Below are 17,807 nucleotides of genomic sequence, written 5' to 3'. Positions count from 1 at the left end.
ACATAATTTACACTTCTACCCGGCCAGAATGGTCGCGTCCACGTAGCCAAGACGCAGGGGCAAAATGGGAAACCCGCGGTGGGCCCCATCGTCGCTCTCGCGTCTGGAGATTTTCAGATCAGATCGGGGTGGGGGAAGTCGCAACAAAAAGAAACCAGGCAGCCTCCGCTCGAGAGAGATCGCATCTGCCTGCCTGCCCCCTTCCTCCCCACCCGGCGACGCGGCCGCCCGAGACCGAGCAACCCCACGGCGAGAGGACAGGTAGGGCAAGAAGATGTCGTCGGCGTCAGCGGCGATGAGACGGCCCCCTTCTTCGGCTTCCTCCGGCGCCGCCGCCGCCCCTCATCTTCTCATGTGCGTCTCCCCCCCCCCCCCCCCCCATTCGCGCGATCAAGCGCTCCCGTACCGAAAGCTGCGGTTTTTCCTTCGGAAAGCTTAGATTTTTCGCCATTCGTTGCCCGATCTGTCGTCGGGGCGCCATGCCCCGGCTCGATCCGGCCTCCGATCCCGGGCGCGCCGGCGCTGGTTCCGCCTCCCCGCTCCGCTAGATTCGGCCCGATCGGGGGCGGCTGCTGCTGCTGTTGTTGTTGCTGACGCAGCTGTTGCTGTTCTGCTTGGTCCGGCGCAGGCATGGGCGCGGCGTACGGGACGGCGAAGAGCGGCGTCGGCGTGGCGTCCATGGGCGTGATGCGGCCGGAGCTCGTGATGAAGTCCATCGTGCCCGTGGTCATGGCTGGTGTGCTCGGTATCTACGGCCTCATCATCGCCGTCATCATCAGTACCGGGATCAACCCCAAGGCCAAGCCCTACTACCTCTTCGATGGGTACGCCCACCTCTCGTCCGGGCTTGCCTGTGGCCTCGCGGGGCTTGCTGCTGGCATGGCCATTGGCATCGTGGTGATGCTGGTGTCAGGTAAAAAGACCTAGACTTGCTTTATGTTTGTAGCAACTGTCGTTGATCACATATTCTCTTAAGCTGATTTTGCTACTGTCTGTTACTTTTATTAATGCCTGAAGGATTAACAAATAGATTCTGTCCATAATGTTGATACTTTGTCTATTAAGTGCTATAGGGTTAGTCGCACTAAGAATGCGAGTGTACAATGGTGTTGCACACTTTCTTTATCACCATTCAAGTCATAAGAACCAAAATCCATGTATCATAGGCACTTATTAGCATTCCAAGTTATAGATCTTTGTTAGCCTAATGCATTATTCCTTTTGATGGATTCACACAAATGGTACCACTTTTACAATATTCATTAGACTTTGACTATGTCCTCTCATTTTAATGATGGTATGTAGATAATGCTATGCATCGTCCTCCTGTTATATGTTTTGATACGACACTCTTTGAAACACTTTTATAACCTGAGAAAATAGTGTTCATTAGAAGAACACACGCTACTGGTTCCCTCCGTATCTTAGTTCTCATGTGAATCGTAGTTGGGTAGTGGGTGCACAAGGATCATTGCATAGTACTTGTATGGTTGAAAAATTTGGAGTCCACTGTCGTGATCAACCTTAACACTTACATGGTCACGCTCTTGGATAAGTACCCAAGTTGATTGATCTGTGCATGTTTATACACTTAGTATTCCTGCTACCAGTGCATTTATAGTGACTCTGGAAGAGATTGATAATTCATTTATTTGGATAATTTCATATAAAAGTTTGGATACAATTATTATGTGTAAGATCTAGTTAAATTAATTCAGTTAGAATGTCTTAACCATTTCATCCTATTATTCCTCTTTGGTTTATACAGCCCATTTAATAGCTTATGTGGCATTGTGGCTTTCACCTGGATGTTAGCTGATGTTTCTCCTTGTATGGAGGCATTATGTGCTTATTTGGAAATTGAAATTTTGTTTTGACTTCTCTGTGTAACTGATTTCAGGGCAAATGCACAACAGCCGAAGCTCTTTGTGGGCATGATTCTCATTCTCATTTTTGCAGAAGCGCTAGCTCTCTACGGTCTCATTGTGGGCATCATTCTCTCATCCCGTGCCGGCCAATCCCGTGCGGATTAGGCGCTTGCTGCTACCATTCTATAATTACTGCTGTGTTTATTATATGCTCTTTTGAGAGAAACTTGAACTCGAGGTTCTTGTCTAGTTTGTTCATGTTACCATGTATCAATGAAACAGTTGTAGCTGAAGGAAGGTGGCACTTCCAGTCATGTTCGATTTGGTGGTGTCAAGAGGTTATTTTTTGGGTTAAGGCTGGATGGATGCTCCTGGGCTAAGTGGATTTAATTTTATCCATGGTGAATAAAGAACACGGAATTGTAGCCAAATAATAACGTGATAATTGATATATATATTTCTTCGCCCCGATACTGCATCCCTGGTTTTGCAATGTCATCTATGCTAGAGCATTTCTACTGTTATAGCTGATGGTTTGTTTGTGTTGTTTATGAGCTGGATGGTTGCTATGCTGTTTAAAGTACAAAAATAATATCTTTGAATGTTTTTATTCAATTCTGCATTCTACTAGAGATTCCTAGCATTCTGGAACATGCTGATGCTAAGCTGAATTCTCAAGAACATAAGTGTCCATGTTAGAGGAGAATATATCTGGTGCAAATCATGCAATCTTCAATCTGGATCACCGGATTAATATCCAAGAGGCATTGGGGGACTGTATAACAATTAACTACCAGTCGCTAATCACACTTTTTCAAGTCCATGTCATAGTGTCCTTGTCCAACACTGTAAAATTTATGGGGATCATGGCAGTGAAAAATTCAACAAAGACTACCATAGCGTGCTGCTAATGAACAGTTGCTCTTAGGTGCGAGGGAATCCTCAATTCTTCTAATTATCAAAAAACAAAAACTCCCGAGTATAGTTTCCTCCTGACGTTCAGGGAAACACTGACATTATTGGCGACTGAATCACCTGCTCTCTCTCACTTTCAGTTCTCACCACCTTCAGCAGTTGTCTCCTCAAAAACATGCTACAACTGGAACATTCTGTTGTCGCGACCAACAAACACTTTATATCCTTAAGAGAGGCTAGCAGCAGCGACACTAGCAGTACAACTGAGCAAGGTCCTTCTCGTACGCCTTCTTGATGATCTCCCTCTTGAGCTTGAGGGCGGCCGTAACAAGGCCTGACTCTGGCGTCCATGGCTCCGGTATGAGCTTGATTTTGGCTGGGATCTCAAACTTCTCCAGTCGTGCTTGCTTAGCAGCCTGAAGAAATTGTGCAACCGGACAGCTATGAGCTATAGTAGTCTTTGTATTTCTCAGCAAAATAGGGATAATGAAGTGATATCATATTATTAAATCTTCCATCAAATGCAATCATAACTGAACCATTAAATTGAACGAATGATTGTGTTGAGGGGGACCATGAACGAATTGTTAATCAAATCGGTCATGCAGTGTTGGAAGTCAAACAAACACAAATTAGCTGAGATGCAGGGAGACCTCAAACTCAAACCTTTGCCAAAGATTGAAGGACTTCTTTGACAGTCTCTTGCTTCTGACACAAATCTGCAAAATCACTATATGTGATTCCTTGTTTTGAGGCCCAGCCTTTCAGCTCGCTGTGTGCAGCTACAACAAGTGCGACACAATAGCTGTGGAAGGGGTCAGCATGGATCATGATCTGATCAACATATGGGCACACACTCAAAGCTGCCTCCACCTGTGATTGTATCATAAGTTAACAAGAGCTGACATTGACTTGTTTGATCACAGAAAAGGAAGCTTGCTAACCTTTCCTAGAGATACATATTCACCATGTTGAAGTTTGACAATGTCCTTCTTACGGTCAATGATTTCAATACAGCCATCTGGGTGCAGGCGCCCAATGTCACCAGAGTAGAACCACCGCATGCCTCTTTCATCATCCTTCATAAGATGCATAGTGTTAAACAAAATTTACCACAATACCTCTTTTCTGGGTACTGGGTATTATTGGAAACATACCTTGTAGACTTCATTTGTTTTTGCTTCATTTTTGAAGTAGCCTTTAGTTACATTTGGACCTCCAATAACTATTTCACCCCGAGGCATTGGTGAATCAGTTGTTAAGTATCCACCTTCGGCCCAGTCTATCAACTGTCATGTGTGAAAACAATTGCCGTTATGTAAGGACAACTTGTATCTGAAGGAAAGGGAGAATAAAACAAGTAGGCAAGCAATTTTTTTTAATTATCAGTACATACATTACTTTCATCTAATAGCTTCTGTTTTTAGCTTTGCACTTCAAACATTCAGACACATGAGCCTATCAGCAATCTTTAGTAATGACATATATAAAAACATATTGCATTTATGGAAAATCTTCCAGATATAGCTCACTATTATCAACTGTACCACTATGCATGAAAATGACAGTTGTTGTCACAGGATATGGGATCTCTCAGCCAAAATAAACATATGACTAGGAAAGGAAAACATTTTTTCTACACCTTAATGTATGAACAAGGCAGAGGAGGACCAACACGGCCAACAGACGTTTCATCATACTCTGAAAATGTCCCACCAGCACAAGTTTCAGTCAGGCCATATCCTTGCGATATTGGAGCCCTGCAATAGGATAACTTATGCCGTAAATATTGGAGAAACAGTCATATATTCCTGCACAAGCTATTGACTTCAAAATTTTTTAATTGAAGTTTGGGCACCAAAAGTGGCAACAGATGCGATTGCCATTAAAAACACAAATTGAGAATGACAAAATATAAGGAAGACTTGGATCTCACCCAAGACATATGTTGATAAATCTCTGTGTGTCCCCTGACAAAGGTGCTCCCCCTGCAAGGATAAAGCGAATCCTTCCTCCCAAGATTGCACGAACCTTCTGAAAGACAAGCATATCCCACAAGAGCTTCTCGAGTCCCCATGCACCCAACCAGCTTCCATTAACAGCAGCTAGACGACGGCTGTAGGCGATATCAAATAATTTCTTTGCTAACCCACCTTTTGCATCTACCTGAATTCATGTCAATATAAGAAAGCAGAACTGGTGAGATAACATGAAAGAGAACGAAAAAGAAATGTATGAAGTATGAACTGACAGTAAAGAGCATTACATTCTTTCGTACACCATCACGAACACGATCAAGTATAGCAGGCACAGCAGTCATTAGTGTTGGCTTTAGTGCAGAAGCATCACCTTGGGTCCCCTTTTTTATTTTATTGGATGTATCAGTCAGGGTCAATGGTGATCCATATCCTATTGAAGCCCCAACACCAGTTATGATTGCCTAAATATCCAATTTAAGTGGAGTGAATTAGATTAAAAAACAACAATGTGGAATAGACCAACATGTCATGCCAATACTTACCTCAGCTGCCAATTCAAGTATATGTGCTAGTGGCAGGTATGCCAAGTACACATCCTTCTTGCCAAGATCAGGCACAATGGTCGTAACAGCTGAAACTACAGCCAAGACATTTCGGTGGCTCATCATGACTCCCTGTGAAAATTTTTACAAAGAATGTCGAGTTGTCGACTCAATAAGATGTTGTAGAGTAGATTATCGTAGAAAAAAACAAGCTTTGATAAGTTTACACATTCTGAAGTGATCCAAAATGATCACTAGAAAGAGAGATTTATTTCATATCCACTGCAGAATCTAAATTAAAATATTGAAATGCTAGGATTCGAACATACCTTAGGCATTCCTGTGCTGCCACTTGTATACATAACCACTGCAGTATCTGATGGGAGAGGCAAGTTTGGTTCAACAGGCCTTTCCAGTCCTAAGCTCTCTACCTCCTCAAATGACTTAACAGTCCAGCTATTGCATTTTTCAGCCAACGATACTTCAGTTGAGACACCTTCCTCATTAATGTAGATGACATGTTTCACAGTGTCAAGTTGCCCACTTATATCAACCAGCTTTTTCAGTTCTTTCCGTCCGCAGACAACAGTACTTACCTCAGTCTAAAGAGTCAAACCAAGAATAAGATTAACTGAAAGTACAGCAGTCCCTCATCTAAAAGGTATCGCATTGTAAACATTTAAGGAATAATGTTTGAAATGAATGCCAGTATTTATTTGATGACCATAAACAGAGAGAATGCTGTGCTAACAAAAATGAAAAATCAATTGTGTCGAGATATGCATAACTGTATAAGGGCTCGAGTATAGTATAAACAATGACTTCAAATACACGGACCACATGGGATGAAGTAACCAACCTCATTTAGTGAGTGACATAGCGCTTCCTCCCCCAAAGAGGCATAGATTGTGACAACTGTAATGTTTTGTCTGAAGCACGCCTTGCAAAGAGAGGGAAAAAAGATTAACGATGTGGCAAATGATTTGCAGAGCTAAATATTAACTCGATGTAAATAACATAAGTAAAATGTCGTGGCACAATTCATTGAACATAAAAAATACATGCAAAACAACATAGTTGATTTCTATATGTGGCAATATCATTGAAGGGAACTGGTTAAAACTTGTTAAATGTTCATATCTGTATCATTATCACTGTTCATTCTTTAATAAGTCTAACGTCACTCTCTCTTCCCATGACATTTCACATTCTGTGGGAGGAAAACTGCAGAGCATTGGTAGATGGGTAGAGAAGATACCTGCAATGCAATCTGCCACTCAGCCCGAGTATCAGCAAAAATAGCAACATGCTCATCCTTGAGGTGCCCAAGTCTCAGTAGGCCAGACGAGAAGTTGCACACAGTCTTGAACGCATCAGCATAGCTTTTCCACTCATAGTTCCCCAAATGGAGCTTCTCAAAGGATCTTCCATCAGGAGCCACTTCCAACTCCCTCGCAATGAGCTTCCTGGTGCCATACAGGGGCATGTAGGCGAACTGCTCGCATGACTGCTCAAATAGCTCAGCAAGCGTGGAAACCCCTTCCCAGTGCGTTTCGATGGGCCTTTCAAATCCGTGGTTACGGACAGCGCAGCCGGGCTCTCCACCCACATTGACCGGTACTCCCCTCTTCTTCTCAGATTTCCTCTTGGTGAGCAGTAGAGATGCGACAAAGGGGAGAAGGAAACCAAAGAAATACGGATTCATATTTCTAAAACACTACTTATATTTCTCCAAACTATGTAGTGTCAATACTCGATACTGATTGGCAGAGGTCTTGGGAGTTGGGAGTCTGAAACCTGCAGTGATAGTTTCATGAGGTCAAGTTCTCAAGTGATGGCCCCCAACTGTGCCAATTCGGAAAGGAAAAGACAAAAAGCTAAAGCACAGCAGTTACACGATTAATTTTCTCATGTACAACTACTCTAGGAGACTGGCTGCGCATACCGATTACTAACGAGGTTCACAGAACTTCGAATCCAGAATTATTACAGAATACAACGAACTTCAGTTGTCAAAAGCAGCAACTGCAGCGCAAGTTCATTTTCTTTCATGGGGAAGTCAGCTAGACTTGCTCAATCACCATTTACGGATTTACCACCAATCGACGGAATCTTGTTTGAGCAGGTAGTTAAATGCAGGCGCTTTGTGATCTGGGCTACTCGAGTCCTACCATTTGTGTCACACTACAACTGAAATTCCAGTGAATAAAGTACAATGCCGTCCTATGGTACCACAAATCTGGTGAATGTAATCGCCGGAGCAGGGCCTAGAAACGCAGAACTGAACCGCAGCGAGCGAGCATACGAAGCTGACCCGAGCTACGGGATCCCAAAATTCAGTGGAAGGAAATGAACAGAAGACGTACACGCGCGAGGGCCGGAGGGAGCGTACCTGCGAGTGTGCGCAATGCAGCAGGGCGGCAGCCGGCTGGCAGGGCAGGACGCGGAGCAGGTGGAGAGGGAAATAAGGCGGGTCCGGCGGCCGGAGGATCCAAAGACGCCGGCGCCGCCGAGGAGGACGGCCGGCCCCTTTCTTTGTCGGCACTCCCCGTCACGGCCGTGTCCTCTGTCTCGCTTTTGGAGTCAGGGTTTGGCTGGGCCTTGCTCGCGGGGTTTTGGGATCGCCGAGCCATCCCCCATCTGCGGCCTGCTTGGTTTTTTTATCTAAATTTTAGATAAAAAACCTCACCATTTAGAGTAGTAAATAAAATCTAATTATAAAACTAATTGCAGAACTCTGAGCTACTTTGCGAGACGAATCTAACAAGATATATTAATATATAATTAATGGATGGTTACTGTAGCACCACTGTAGTAAATCATAGTTTAATTAGGCTCATTAGATTCGTTGCGTCAAATTACATTTATTTGTGAAAAGATTTTGTAAATAAACTTCATTTAATATACCACGCATGTAAAATTCCTTATGGCAAAAATTTTGGATCAGTGAACCAAACAGACTCCTGGGCCACTTTTTGCCTTCCTTGCTCCGTGAAAAACACTCTTCTTCTTCTTCTCCTTCCTTGGTTCCACCGTTCGTTGTTTTTGCCGACCCCAAATTCTCTCACCTTCAGTTCAGTCAGGGGGTGGAGCTCTAATTTTGACCCCCACACACAAGCAGATGCCATCCAAAATGTCAGTTGTTTTGTTCTCTCTTCTGTCAAATCCTCTCTATGTGCAAAATTAAGTACGGAGGATTGGTGTCACTAGATCCGTCAGGTAAAATTTCCACGGTACACAAGAATCTTTATCCGGGCTAACATTTTCTTGCACAAATCGCTAGTAAAAGTGTCAGTAGACAAGATACTCTAAATTTCCTGGCACGTTCTTGGAAAAAAAAATTAGAGGGTTAAAGTCTAGTACAAATACCACACAGTAAGGTGTTTCCCCTACTATTTGGAGTACAACTTGCTAGTTGGAGTACCGTACTGTATCCTAAATGACATATATTTTGAATGTGAGAGAGTAATACCCTGATGCATTCTTCTCTGTTATCAGTATCCCAACTATCCTAATGCAACCTACCTATGCATCTACTCTTGAGTCTCTTGAATTCCTGTCATCTTAAGGGCGTGATAGGGATGAACTCATCATGCTTGTCATGGGCCTTCGCTAACTCCAAACTGATACAAGTCCAAGGCGCATGCCAGTCTGGTGATTTGTTTGGAAACAGGGTACTTGGACCCCTGCTATTTATCTAAAATTTATATTAATCTTATTGCCAATTTTCCAACACTAGCTGGTATATGCATCCGTGTGATTTATCTAGAAATAGATTATTCATAAAGTTATCTGGACAAACCAAAATTAGATTATCCATAAAAAACAGCAAACCCATTTGGACACTCAAAATTAGACTTGCCTGCTTTCTTGGATCAATGTACCATATCAATGAAGATGAATTTTGCATTTTAATATCTTTTAGGAAAATGTAATGACAAAACATCGCGGTAAAAAGGTAAAAAAATATTCACTATGTAACATCTCCCCTATGTCCCCTATATTTGTTGTTGTTATCCACCATTTCCGTTATATCATTGTTTTAGATAATTGTAGTTCTTGATAACTCTAGAAAAAAAGTTCTAAAAAAATCTAGTGCATTGAGGCCTTGAGGGAAGTTTTACTTTGTTTGGAGTTCGAAGCATCATATGTGTAATCCCCAACCTTCCCTATACCAACTCTTCACCATGCAAAGGGGAAATAAAATAATGAAAGAGAAAGAACAATATAATAAAAATAATATAAACAATAAAAAGAGAAAGAGGAAAAAACAAATAGATTAGGAAGCGCAACGGTGGAGAAAGAAATAAAAAAGAAAATGAAAATGAAACAATGAGAAGAAAAAAGAAAGAGAACAAAAAAAAACTGATGGACTAAGCACAATGGTGGGGGAATGGAATGGAGAAGCAAAAATAAACGAAAGACTAAGAAAATGAAAGGGGATAAAAAGAAAAGAAAATAGTGAACTAACAGGCACAACTGTGGGCTGGCCTGCTAGAGTTCTAACCCGTTCTTTTAAGGTCGTGGACTGTGCATGGGCTGATTTTTGCCTGCTGGGCATTGCCTGCTCCTATTCATTGCCCGGAAGGAAGGACCTTACACATCATCCACGAGAGAACCAATGGCGGGAGAAAATTCCTTATTTGCTATCAAAATTTTAGAGTGCTTCCCTATTTGCCACCTCGAAAGTTTTCTTTCCCTATTTGCCATTGAGCCAAACTTGGTTTCCCTTTTTGCCATTCCAGTCCATCTGTTAGGCTAACGGTGTTAGAGAGCACATGAAAAGACCATTTTACCCTTGGGCTAGCCCGCCTCACTGCTGACGGCTGACGCCCGCCGCTCCTCCTACAGGGGCGGGCGCATGGCGCCGCTTCGCTTCTCCCGCCAGGGGCCGAGCGGCGCTTCGCTGCCCCCGCCAGCGAGCCGCGCCACCATCTCGCTGCTTCCTCCGCCGGCGGCGGGCGTGGCCCCCTCCCTTGCCGGCACGCGGGAGCAGCGGCGCGGCGGAGGCGCGGCGTGTGGGCCTTGAGCTCCGTCAGCCTCGATCCGCACCGTCCTCCAGCCGCCGCCGGCAAGCCACCGCGCCGTGCCGCCCCTCCCTACTCTCTCAGCCGGCGGTGGGCGTGGCCCCCTCCTTGCTCCCTCCACCACCGCATCCATCCTCCCCCTCCCTTCCTCTCCGCCCCTAATCCTCATCCGCCACTGGCCCTGGCGCCCTCCCTCCTCCCGGGCCACGCGGGGCGAGGGGAGGCCGGTGAGATCTGCGCGCGGCCTGCTCGAGCTCCGCGGTGGCCGGATTTGGCCGCCACAGCTACTTGCCGTTCCTTGTTGTGTGTCGTGTCCCTCCTCACCGTGGGTGCCGTCGTGCTCGGCCTGCAGCTGCTCTAGGTGGTGGCACGCCGTGGCGGCAGCAGCGGTGGTGGGAGCAGGGAGCGGCGCATGGTGGTTGAGGATGGCGCGAGCGGAGGAGCGGCCGGCGCAGGAGGAGCGGCAGGCGTCAGCCGTCAGCAGTGAGGCGGGCACAGGGCCTAGCCCAAGGGTAAATTGGTCCTTTCATGTGCTCTCTAACACCGGTAGCCTAACAGATGGACTGGAATGACAGGAAGGGAAACTAATTTTGGCTCAATGGCAAATAGGGAAAGAAAACTTTCACAATAGCAAATAGAGAAGCACTCTAAATTTTGATGACAAATAAGGAATTTTCTCTCATCAATGTGCTGACCGGGTGTGGACGCCAGATAGGACAGCAGAGCAGTAGCAGGCAGTGAGCCAACGACAGCGAGCGTGCATGCAGGTGAAAGCCTAGGAGAAGACATGTCAACCAATCATTAGTTGACGTAGAGGCAGATATATTTCAAATCCTAAATTTCAAATGGAATTTTCACTTAAACTATTTATCTTTTTTGAAATCCGTTCAAATTATAGTATTGGTTGGAATTAACACAACACAATGAGATCCAATATGGATTTAAAATTTTTTTATTTAACATCTCAACATTTTAATATACTTACTTCAACATTTTTGCAATGTCATTTCAACATTTGTAGTCTACTATTTCAACATTTCTTTTTTGAAAAGTAGAAATAGTTTTTTAAAATTTTGAATTAATTGTTTCAAAATGTTATTCAAAATGTTGAATTAGTTTGAAAAAATATTGAACACGGTTATAGTAGAGTTAGGAAGAAAAAATAAATAATAAAAATAAAATAAAATAAAAAAACATACCTCATGGTGAGGTTTCCAGCGGTCGAATAAATTAAGAGCCGGCAAGCTAGTTCTCCTATCCATACTTCTTCTTCTTTTTTGAGAGGGTACAACTCGACACACACAGACACAACCCACACAACACCACACTCACACCACACACACGCGTGCACGTCCTGTGCACACACTATAGGAGAGATTGGAGGGTCTAAACCCTCAATGTGTGGGAAACACATAGTCCCACTGAACGCGCACGCATGCGTACCCTAGCCTATCCGAGAACACCCCTAGACGCTACAGGAGAAAAACCTCCGGGTGAGTCTCAGCGCTCGAATGCAGGAGGGCAGCCCGAGCACCCGCTCGGCTGACCAACCGAGCGCTACCTCAGTCCACTCCTATCCATACTTATGTGTGTGCACTTGTATGCGGCTGCCGCTACATGATTGGACCATGATCTGTTGGGCTTTTTTCATGGGTCGTGTGATTCGTACACTCCATGTTGCACGGATGTTGGATAGGAGTCCCTGCTATACTTGCTCGTGGATCCTATACATCTTCCGAAAGAAAGAAGCCCTTGCAACTTCCGATGTTCAAGATTTGTGCTAGAATAATCCTCGTCCGTCCAATTCTAAGAGTCAGTTGCCTTCTTTGGTTTCTTTTGCTTCTGGTCTCCTTCGAAACCCTAAGCTGCTGCTCGCCGCCACTCGGTGTTGCCTGTCTCCGTCTCTTCCACTTCCTCATGCTCCACCACCATTGATGTGTGCTCGACGATTCAGATTCATTTTAGGGTAGGAGGCTGCCAAGGGTTCGCGGGGTGTGTGTGGGGAGGGGGGAGGACAGCAGGTAAGTTTGACTCTTGAACGAGGGGCATTTTCTCTCTAGGCGTGTGTCCAATATGGATGAATTTTGATTATGTTACTTTCTAAAAAATCAGTACAACACAAATATCATATAGAGACACTTTTGTATAGACATTTTATAATTTGTCCTTATAGATATGTCATAATATATTGCAAAGACACTTTTTGTGGCACCTTAAATAATGTCACACGTATTGAGACACTATTTGAGGCATTTTAAACCATAGAGACATCTTTTTAAGCCATTTTATAAAATGTCAATACAGACTATTATGGATACCTATGAGACACTTTAACATATTTTGGTGCTACAGTTCACACAGACTATTTGACTTAGGACAAAACTAAAATATTTTGATTTTTTCAGTAGAAGCAGGAATCCGTTATAATCCAAAACAAGATTAGATGTTGATGATGCTCATGATGATATGATTAGAATATATAATGCTATTTAGAGTTACATCGTAACAAATACGTGGGTGGTGCTACGAATCATTTCAACATGAGCTCATCTATCTAAGAATAAAGTACCGTTCAGGTACAGTACCAATTTGTGATGATTTCGTGAGCGTCACTGAAATCCTAGGAGAATTCTGACACACGATCGACCAGCCCGTACAAATTTTGGAGAGGACGCTTTCATCCTTTGCTTGGCTGTGTTTCCAAAAATGAAGCCGTGAGGGACAGCAAAGAATATACCAAACCCTTGGTCCAAAAAACAAAGGAAAGAAGATACAAAGTTATTATGAATCTGCAGTTCAGTACGGGCTCGCCTATTTTCTTTAAAGGCAACGTATCTGGTGCAAACCAAGAACCTTGTGCAAACCCGTGCAAACCTATTAAACAAAGTTTCAAAAAATTCTGAAAAAAATCATGAATGTGCTTCTCAGATTACATCATCTATATATACAATTTCATGGTCAAATTCGTCTTACTCTAGAAGTTACAAAAAAGACAAATTTGAGATGCATTTGAACCATTATTGTCGTCAGAAAATTTGTCTTTTTTGTAACTTTTAGAGTAAGATGAATTTGACCATAAAATTTTGTATATAGATGAGGTAAGCTAAGAAGCACATTCATGATTTTTTTCAGAAATTTTTGAAACTTTTTTTAGTAGGTTTGCACGGGTTTGCACAAGATCCTTGGTTTGCACTAGATATGTTCCCTTCTTTAAATTATGAACGGATCGATGTTATATCACTTGATTGTATAATCTCTAAAGAATCGAGTAGTATCAGTTGATGATGATTTCGTGGGCGTGTCACTGAAAACTAACAGATGAGAATTCTCTGATACACGCAGAAAAGCCCGTACATAAAGGCTTTCATCCTTTCCTTGGCGGTGTCTCCAAAAAACGAACCGTGAGGGAGAGCAAAGAAGATACCAAAACCTTCCCAGTCTCCAACCTTAACCAACGAATGAGGCACCCATCACATTCGGTGCCACTTTGGTCATTATATATAGGAGCATTGATCTATATAAATCAATTAACATCATATTAACCTAGTACATGTCAAAAGTAACTACATCATCATCTGGCTAGCTTATTAACGATGAGCCGCCTCCTGCAAATGCATCAGCAGGTCGATCGATCCTGTCACCGCTCCTTTCAGTTCATTATATTTTATTTGTGGAGCTCTAGCTTGCTGAATCATGTTTGGATCACCGAGAATTAACGGATGAAATAAATGCAGGCGCAGGGCGAACGCAGCATGTCGGCGACAGAGTGCGTCTGGTGGCGCGCAGCAATGACAAGGCGCCACTGGAGGAGAACACGCATGAGGTGCTGCTGGAGATCATCGACACGTCGTCCACCAGGGAGCGCTCGGGGCTGGACCTCGTGGCCGTCCTCGACGTCAGCGGAAGCATGGAAGGGCCGAAGCTTGACAAGCTGAAGGTGGCCATGAAGTTCGTCATCAGCAAGCTCGGCGCCATGGATCGCCTCTCGATCGTCTCCTTTTCTAGCAAAGCCGAAAGGTTGTGCGAACTGCGGTCCATGACCGGGGCCTCCAAGGATGAGCTCATCAAGGACATCATCGAGGGAAAGCTCAAGGCTAGCGGCTTAACCAACATAAGACAAGGCCTCGAGACCGGCCTCCAGGTCCTCGCCGACCGCCGGCACAGGAGCTGCCGCGTCTCCAGCATCGTTCTCAAGTCTGATGGCGTGGAGAATGTCGCTATTGGTGCTAGCAAAGTCGCTATTGTTGGCGATGTGGCAGTGTACACGTTTGGTTTTGGAGAAGACCATGATGCGGAGGCATGTACATGTTTCTCGACGATTATCCCTCTCCAATAGTCCAATCTCGATCTATTGTTTGACTCTCTCTCTCTCTATATATATATATATATATATATATATATATATATATATATATATATTATATGTATCGTACTGATGCATGCATGGCCGGGCAGGTGCTGCAAGCGATCGCGAACAATAGCCAAGGAGGCACGTTTCATTTCGTTACGTCGACGACGAGATCCTCACCGAGTGCTTCGCGGAGACTCTGTTTGGCCTCCTCAGAGTCGTGGTCCAGGACCTTGAGCTCACCGTGTGGCCGCAGCCAGGGCACTCCACAATAGAGGACGACGACGTGGTCGCCGGGAGCTACCCCAAGAAGCCGAGGGTGGACGGCAGCGGCCGCCGCTCCATCTCAGTCAGCTTCGGAGATCTCAGCAGCCGTGAAGTGCGCAAGGCAATCGTCCACGTCTGCCTTCCCGCCGTCCACAGGGAGTATCGTGCTACTGCCCTCGTCGCCAGATGCTCGTACAGGTACTACAATTAAGCTAGCTAGCCCCCCTGATGCATGCATGCTCATCACTTCACTTATTTGTCATTCGATGATCGTGTGCGTTCCTTCCAGAGTCCAAGGACAAACTTTCTACTCCCCGAGCGACGGTCGGCTGAGATGCGTTATACACCGCACCCGATCGGCCGGCCGGGACGCCAAGAAGCCGTATGAGGTTGAGGAGGAGCTGATCCGTATCGGTTACGTGGAGATCCTAGAGGAGGTGCTTACGAAGGGGGACACGAAGATCCTAGGGAAGGCCCAGCAATTTCTGGACACTAAGCCGCCCAGCCGCATGATCATCACCCTCCGGAATGAGCTGCAGCAGCTCCTCACGCTTAGCTGGAAGCTCCTCTTGGTAAAGCTGCGGGAGCTCCTGACGCTGCACAAGCGCCAGAGGGGCGGGATCTTCGCGCCGCAGCCCACAGCAGAGTACGTGGCGGAGGCCAAGGAGTTCGACAAGGATCCCAGCAGGCTGCTGCCATCGAGAGGCCGCCGAGGAGGGCCCCATCGAGCGTAGGAGCTCCGGGTGGTGGGCGTGGGCGATGGTGATCCTGTGCACCGTGCTGGCCACCGGCATCATCGTGGCCGGCGTGGCGGTGTTCGCCGTCTACACCTTCTTCAAGCCCAAGATGCCGTACCTGGTGGTCTCCGACCAGTGTTTAAAATAGCGGGCTAATGCATTTAGTGGTTGGTGTTTGTAGAGGCTAAGATAGACTATAGCGGGCTATAGCTTAGCTAACTCACTTAGCGGTTCTGGAAATACCATGTGTTGAGAAATCGGCGCCCCTACCACTTTCACCTGGGCACTAATACGAGAGACCAACTCTATATGAGAAATCAACTCTTTATTCATCATAATTTAGTACAACACAATACTCTTGCACTCTTTATATCGCTACCCTACCATGACACAACTACACTACATGGGAACTTTGCCATCCTCTACTTGAAACCTCTTATGTCATGGTATGGCAAGAGGGGGATAGGAGCACCCCTATTTATAGAACTCTATGTCTCATATGGTTTTGCCATGTGCCCATCTTCTACACAATGCTTTATAAAATATCTAATTTTAGAATTTCCCCATGCTTTCTAGACATACAAGTATCTAATTTCTAGAGTATTCCATATTTCACTATGAAATATGATAACCATGGTTCATGCATGCTCTCTAATCTTCTAGAAATTTCTCACAACTATGCATTTCTATTTTAATACCATACATAAATCTATGAGTAATTTTGCATATAAATATGAAATCAAGAAACTTTCATTGACTGAAGTACATCTTGGGCTTCATTTTTCTCGTTACATCATTGATGAAATACTAAGTTTTGTAAATGATGAGGTTCATTACTAAACAAATAATAAATAAAAAGTAATTATATGATTTAGCTGGCTAAATAATTCATAATTTAGCGGCTATAGCGGGATATAGCTGGCTATTAGCGGATTTAGCAATTTAGAGCTAAGAGATGCATATCCTAGTTTTCTCCTCTCCCAAAGGCTATAACAGACTATAGCGGTGGCTATAGCCGGCTATTTATAACCTTGTCTCCGACGCGCAGCTGGGGCTGCTCCAGTACGACCAGGGCGGCACGATCCAGTCCCTGCAGATGTCCATCACCATCCTGGCCGAGAACAACAACTCCAAGGCGGACGCCGCCTTCTCCCGCGTCGACCTCGCGCTGGGGTTCCATGGCTCCGACGTGGCGCTCCTGCGAGCCGATCCGTTCGTGGTGGCGCGGGAGAGCTCCCTGCCGCTGCGGTACAACGTGGTGTCGGGGGGCCGGACGCTGGACCCTGCTGGGATGCAGTCGATGGATGAGTCGCTCAGGGCGGGCGTGGTGCCCTTGGACCTGTTGGGCAAGGCGCGCACACGGTGGAAGGTGGGCGTCTTCGTCAAGATCCGGTACTGGACGCGCATCTCCTGCCACCTCCGCTTCTTCTTCCCCGGCAACGGCACCGTCATGCCCACAGATCGCGATAGATGTCGCTCCAGGTGATCCCAAGGGTCGCCGCAGCTCTCGATCTAATAGAGCTCCACTAGCTTGTCTATCCTAGGATATTGTATACTTATTGTGCATCAACCCGTGCACGGGCTAGTGGTATATTTCCTTTTCTTTAAGTCGTCCATGTATAAATAAAGCTTGTCTGTCGACATGTGTCCATGCTCGGCCCTAGAAGGATGGCCGGGGAGGCAACTAGACTGGTGGTGGATGGCAGAGCGGCGGTGCGGCAAGGCGCCTAGTCGCCCATGGCAGCGCTCGTGTAGTATGTGGTGAACGAGCGATGGCCGATGGGTGGAGCCAGCGGTATTGGAGCTGCGAGAACAAGTGGTTAGTGGCGCGGGGAAGGTGGCGGCGCTCGGGCCGCTGGGGACAACGGCGGGCGGGAGGGTGGCGAGCTGGTCCAGAGGTAGGAGAGATGGCCTTTCTATCATCATCCTACGGCTCTCTTTCGTCGACTTAGAAAAATGAAAAAAATCAGGCGTTTGATTACAAGCAAATCCCAGCTTATACTACTATAATCAGTCAAGGCGCTTGAGAACCCACAGTAAAATCAAGGCTATGGATAATTTAACCCGCGCTCTTGTAACATATACTAGAAAGGCCGCGCACTGCGCGTGACCTGATTTTGAACT

The 17,807-nt window shown here is 45.4% G+C and overlaps 1 protein-coding gene and 2 pseudogenes across 2 annotated transcripts; 2 read left to right on the top strand and 1 right to left on the bottom strand.

Moving 5' to 3' along the window:
- The first annotated feature begins 278 nt into the window (after window positions 1-278).
- LOC120643717 lies at window positions 279-2,346 on the top strand (annotated as a pseudogene). Its single transcript, XR_005663138.1, has 3 exons — window positions 279-354; window positions 629-913; window positions 1,901-2,346. The product of XR_005663138.1 is annotated as a V-type proton ATPase 16 kDa proteolipid subunit-like (transcript).
- A 347-nt stretch (window positions 2,347-2,693) lies between these two features.
- On the bottom strand, window positions 2,694-8,078 carry LOC120643716 (long chain acyl-CoA synthetase 9, chloroplastic-like). Its single transcript, XM_039920169.1, has 12 exons — window positions 7,697-8,078; window positions 6,563-7,101; window positions 6,164-6,244; window positions 5,634-5,906; window positions 5,305-5,436; window positions 5,050-5,223; window positions 4,720-4,949; window positions 4,426-4,543; window positions 3,941-4,072; window positions 3,728-3,862; window positions 3,450-3,656; window positions 2,694-3,199 (listed from the first exon to the last, which is right to left on the bottom strand). The coding sequence occupies exons 2-12, from the start codon at window positions 7,007-7,009 to the stop codon at window positions 3,035-3,037; spliced, it is 2,094 nt and encodes a 697-aa protein (XP_039776103.1). The 5' UTR covers window positions 7,010-7,101; window positions 7,697-8,078; the 3' UTR covers window positions 2,694-3,034.
- A 2,087-nt stretch (window positions 8,079-10,165) lies between these two features.
- LOC120645360 lies at window positions 10,166-17,213 on the top strand (annotated as a pseudogene).
- Window positions 17,214-17,807: the final 594 nt, after the last annotated feature.

Source organism: Panicum virgatum, chromosome 8K, assembly GCF_016808335.1.
Source record: "Panicum virgatum strain AP13 chromosome 8K, P.virgatum_v5, whole genome shotgun sequence".
NCBI classification, from domain to species: domain Eukaryota; kingdom Viridiplantae; phylum Streptophyta; class Magnoliopsida; order Poales; family Poaceae; genus Panicum; species Panicum virgatum.
Note: the sequence above shows the minus strand (reverse complement) of the source record. Positions and strands in the feature narration are given on the sequence as shown.

Excerpts from the sequence above, each read along its gene's own strand:
- LOC120643716 (XM_039920169.1), bottom strand. The coding sequence starts at position 7,009 with ATGAATCCGTATTTCTTTGGTTTCCTTCTCCCCTTTGTCGCATCTCTA. Across the intron at positions 5,437-5,633 it reads GCAGCACAGGAATGCCTAAG|GGAGTCATGATGAGCCACCG; the intron begins GTATGTTCGAAT and ends AAATTTTCACAG. Across the intron at positions 4,544-4,719 it reads TTTATCAACATATGTCTTGG|GGCTCCAATATCGCAAGGAT; the intron begins GTGAGATCCAAG and ends ATCCTATTGCAG.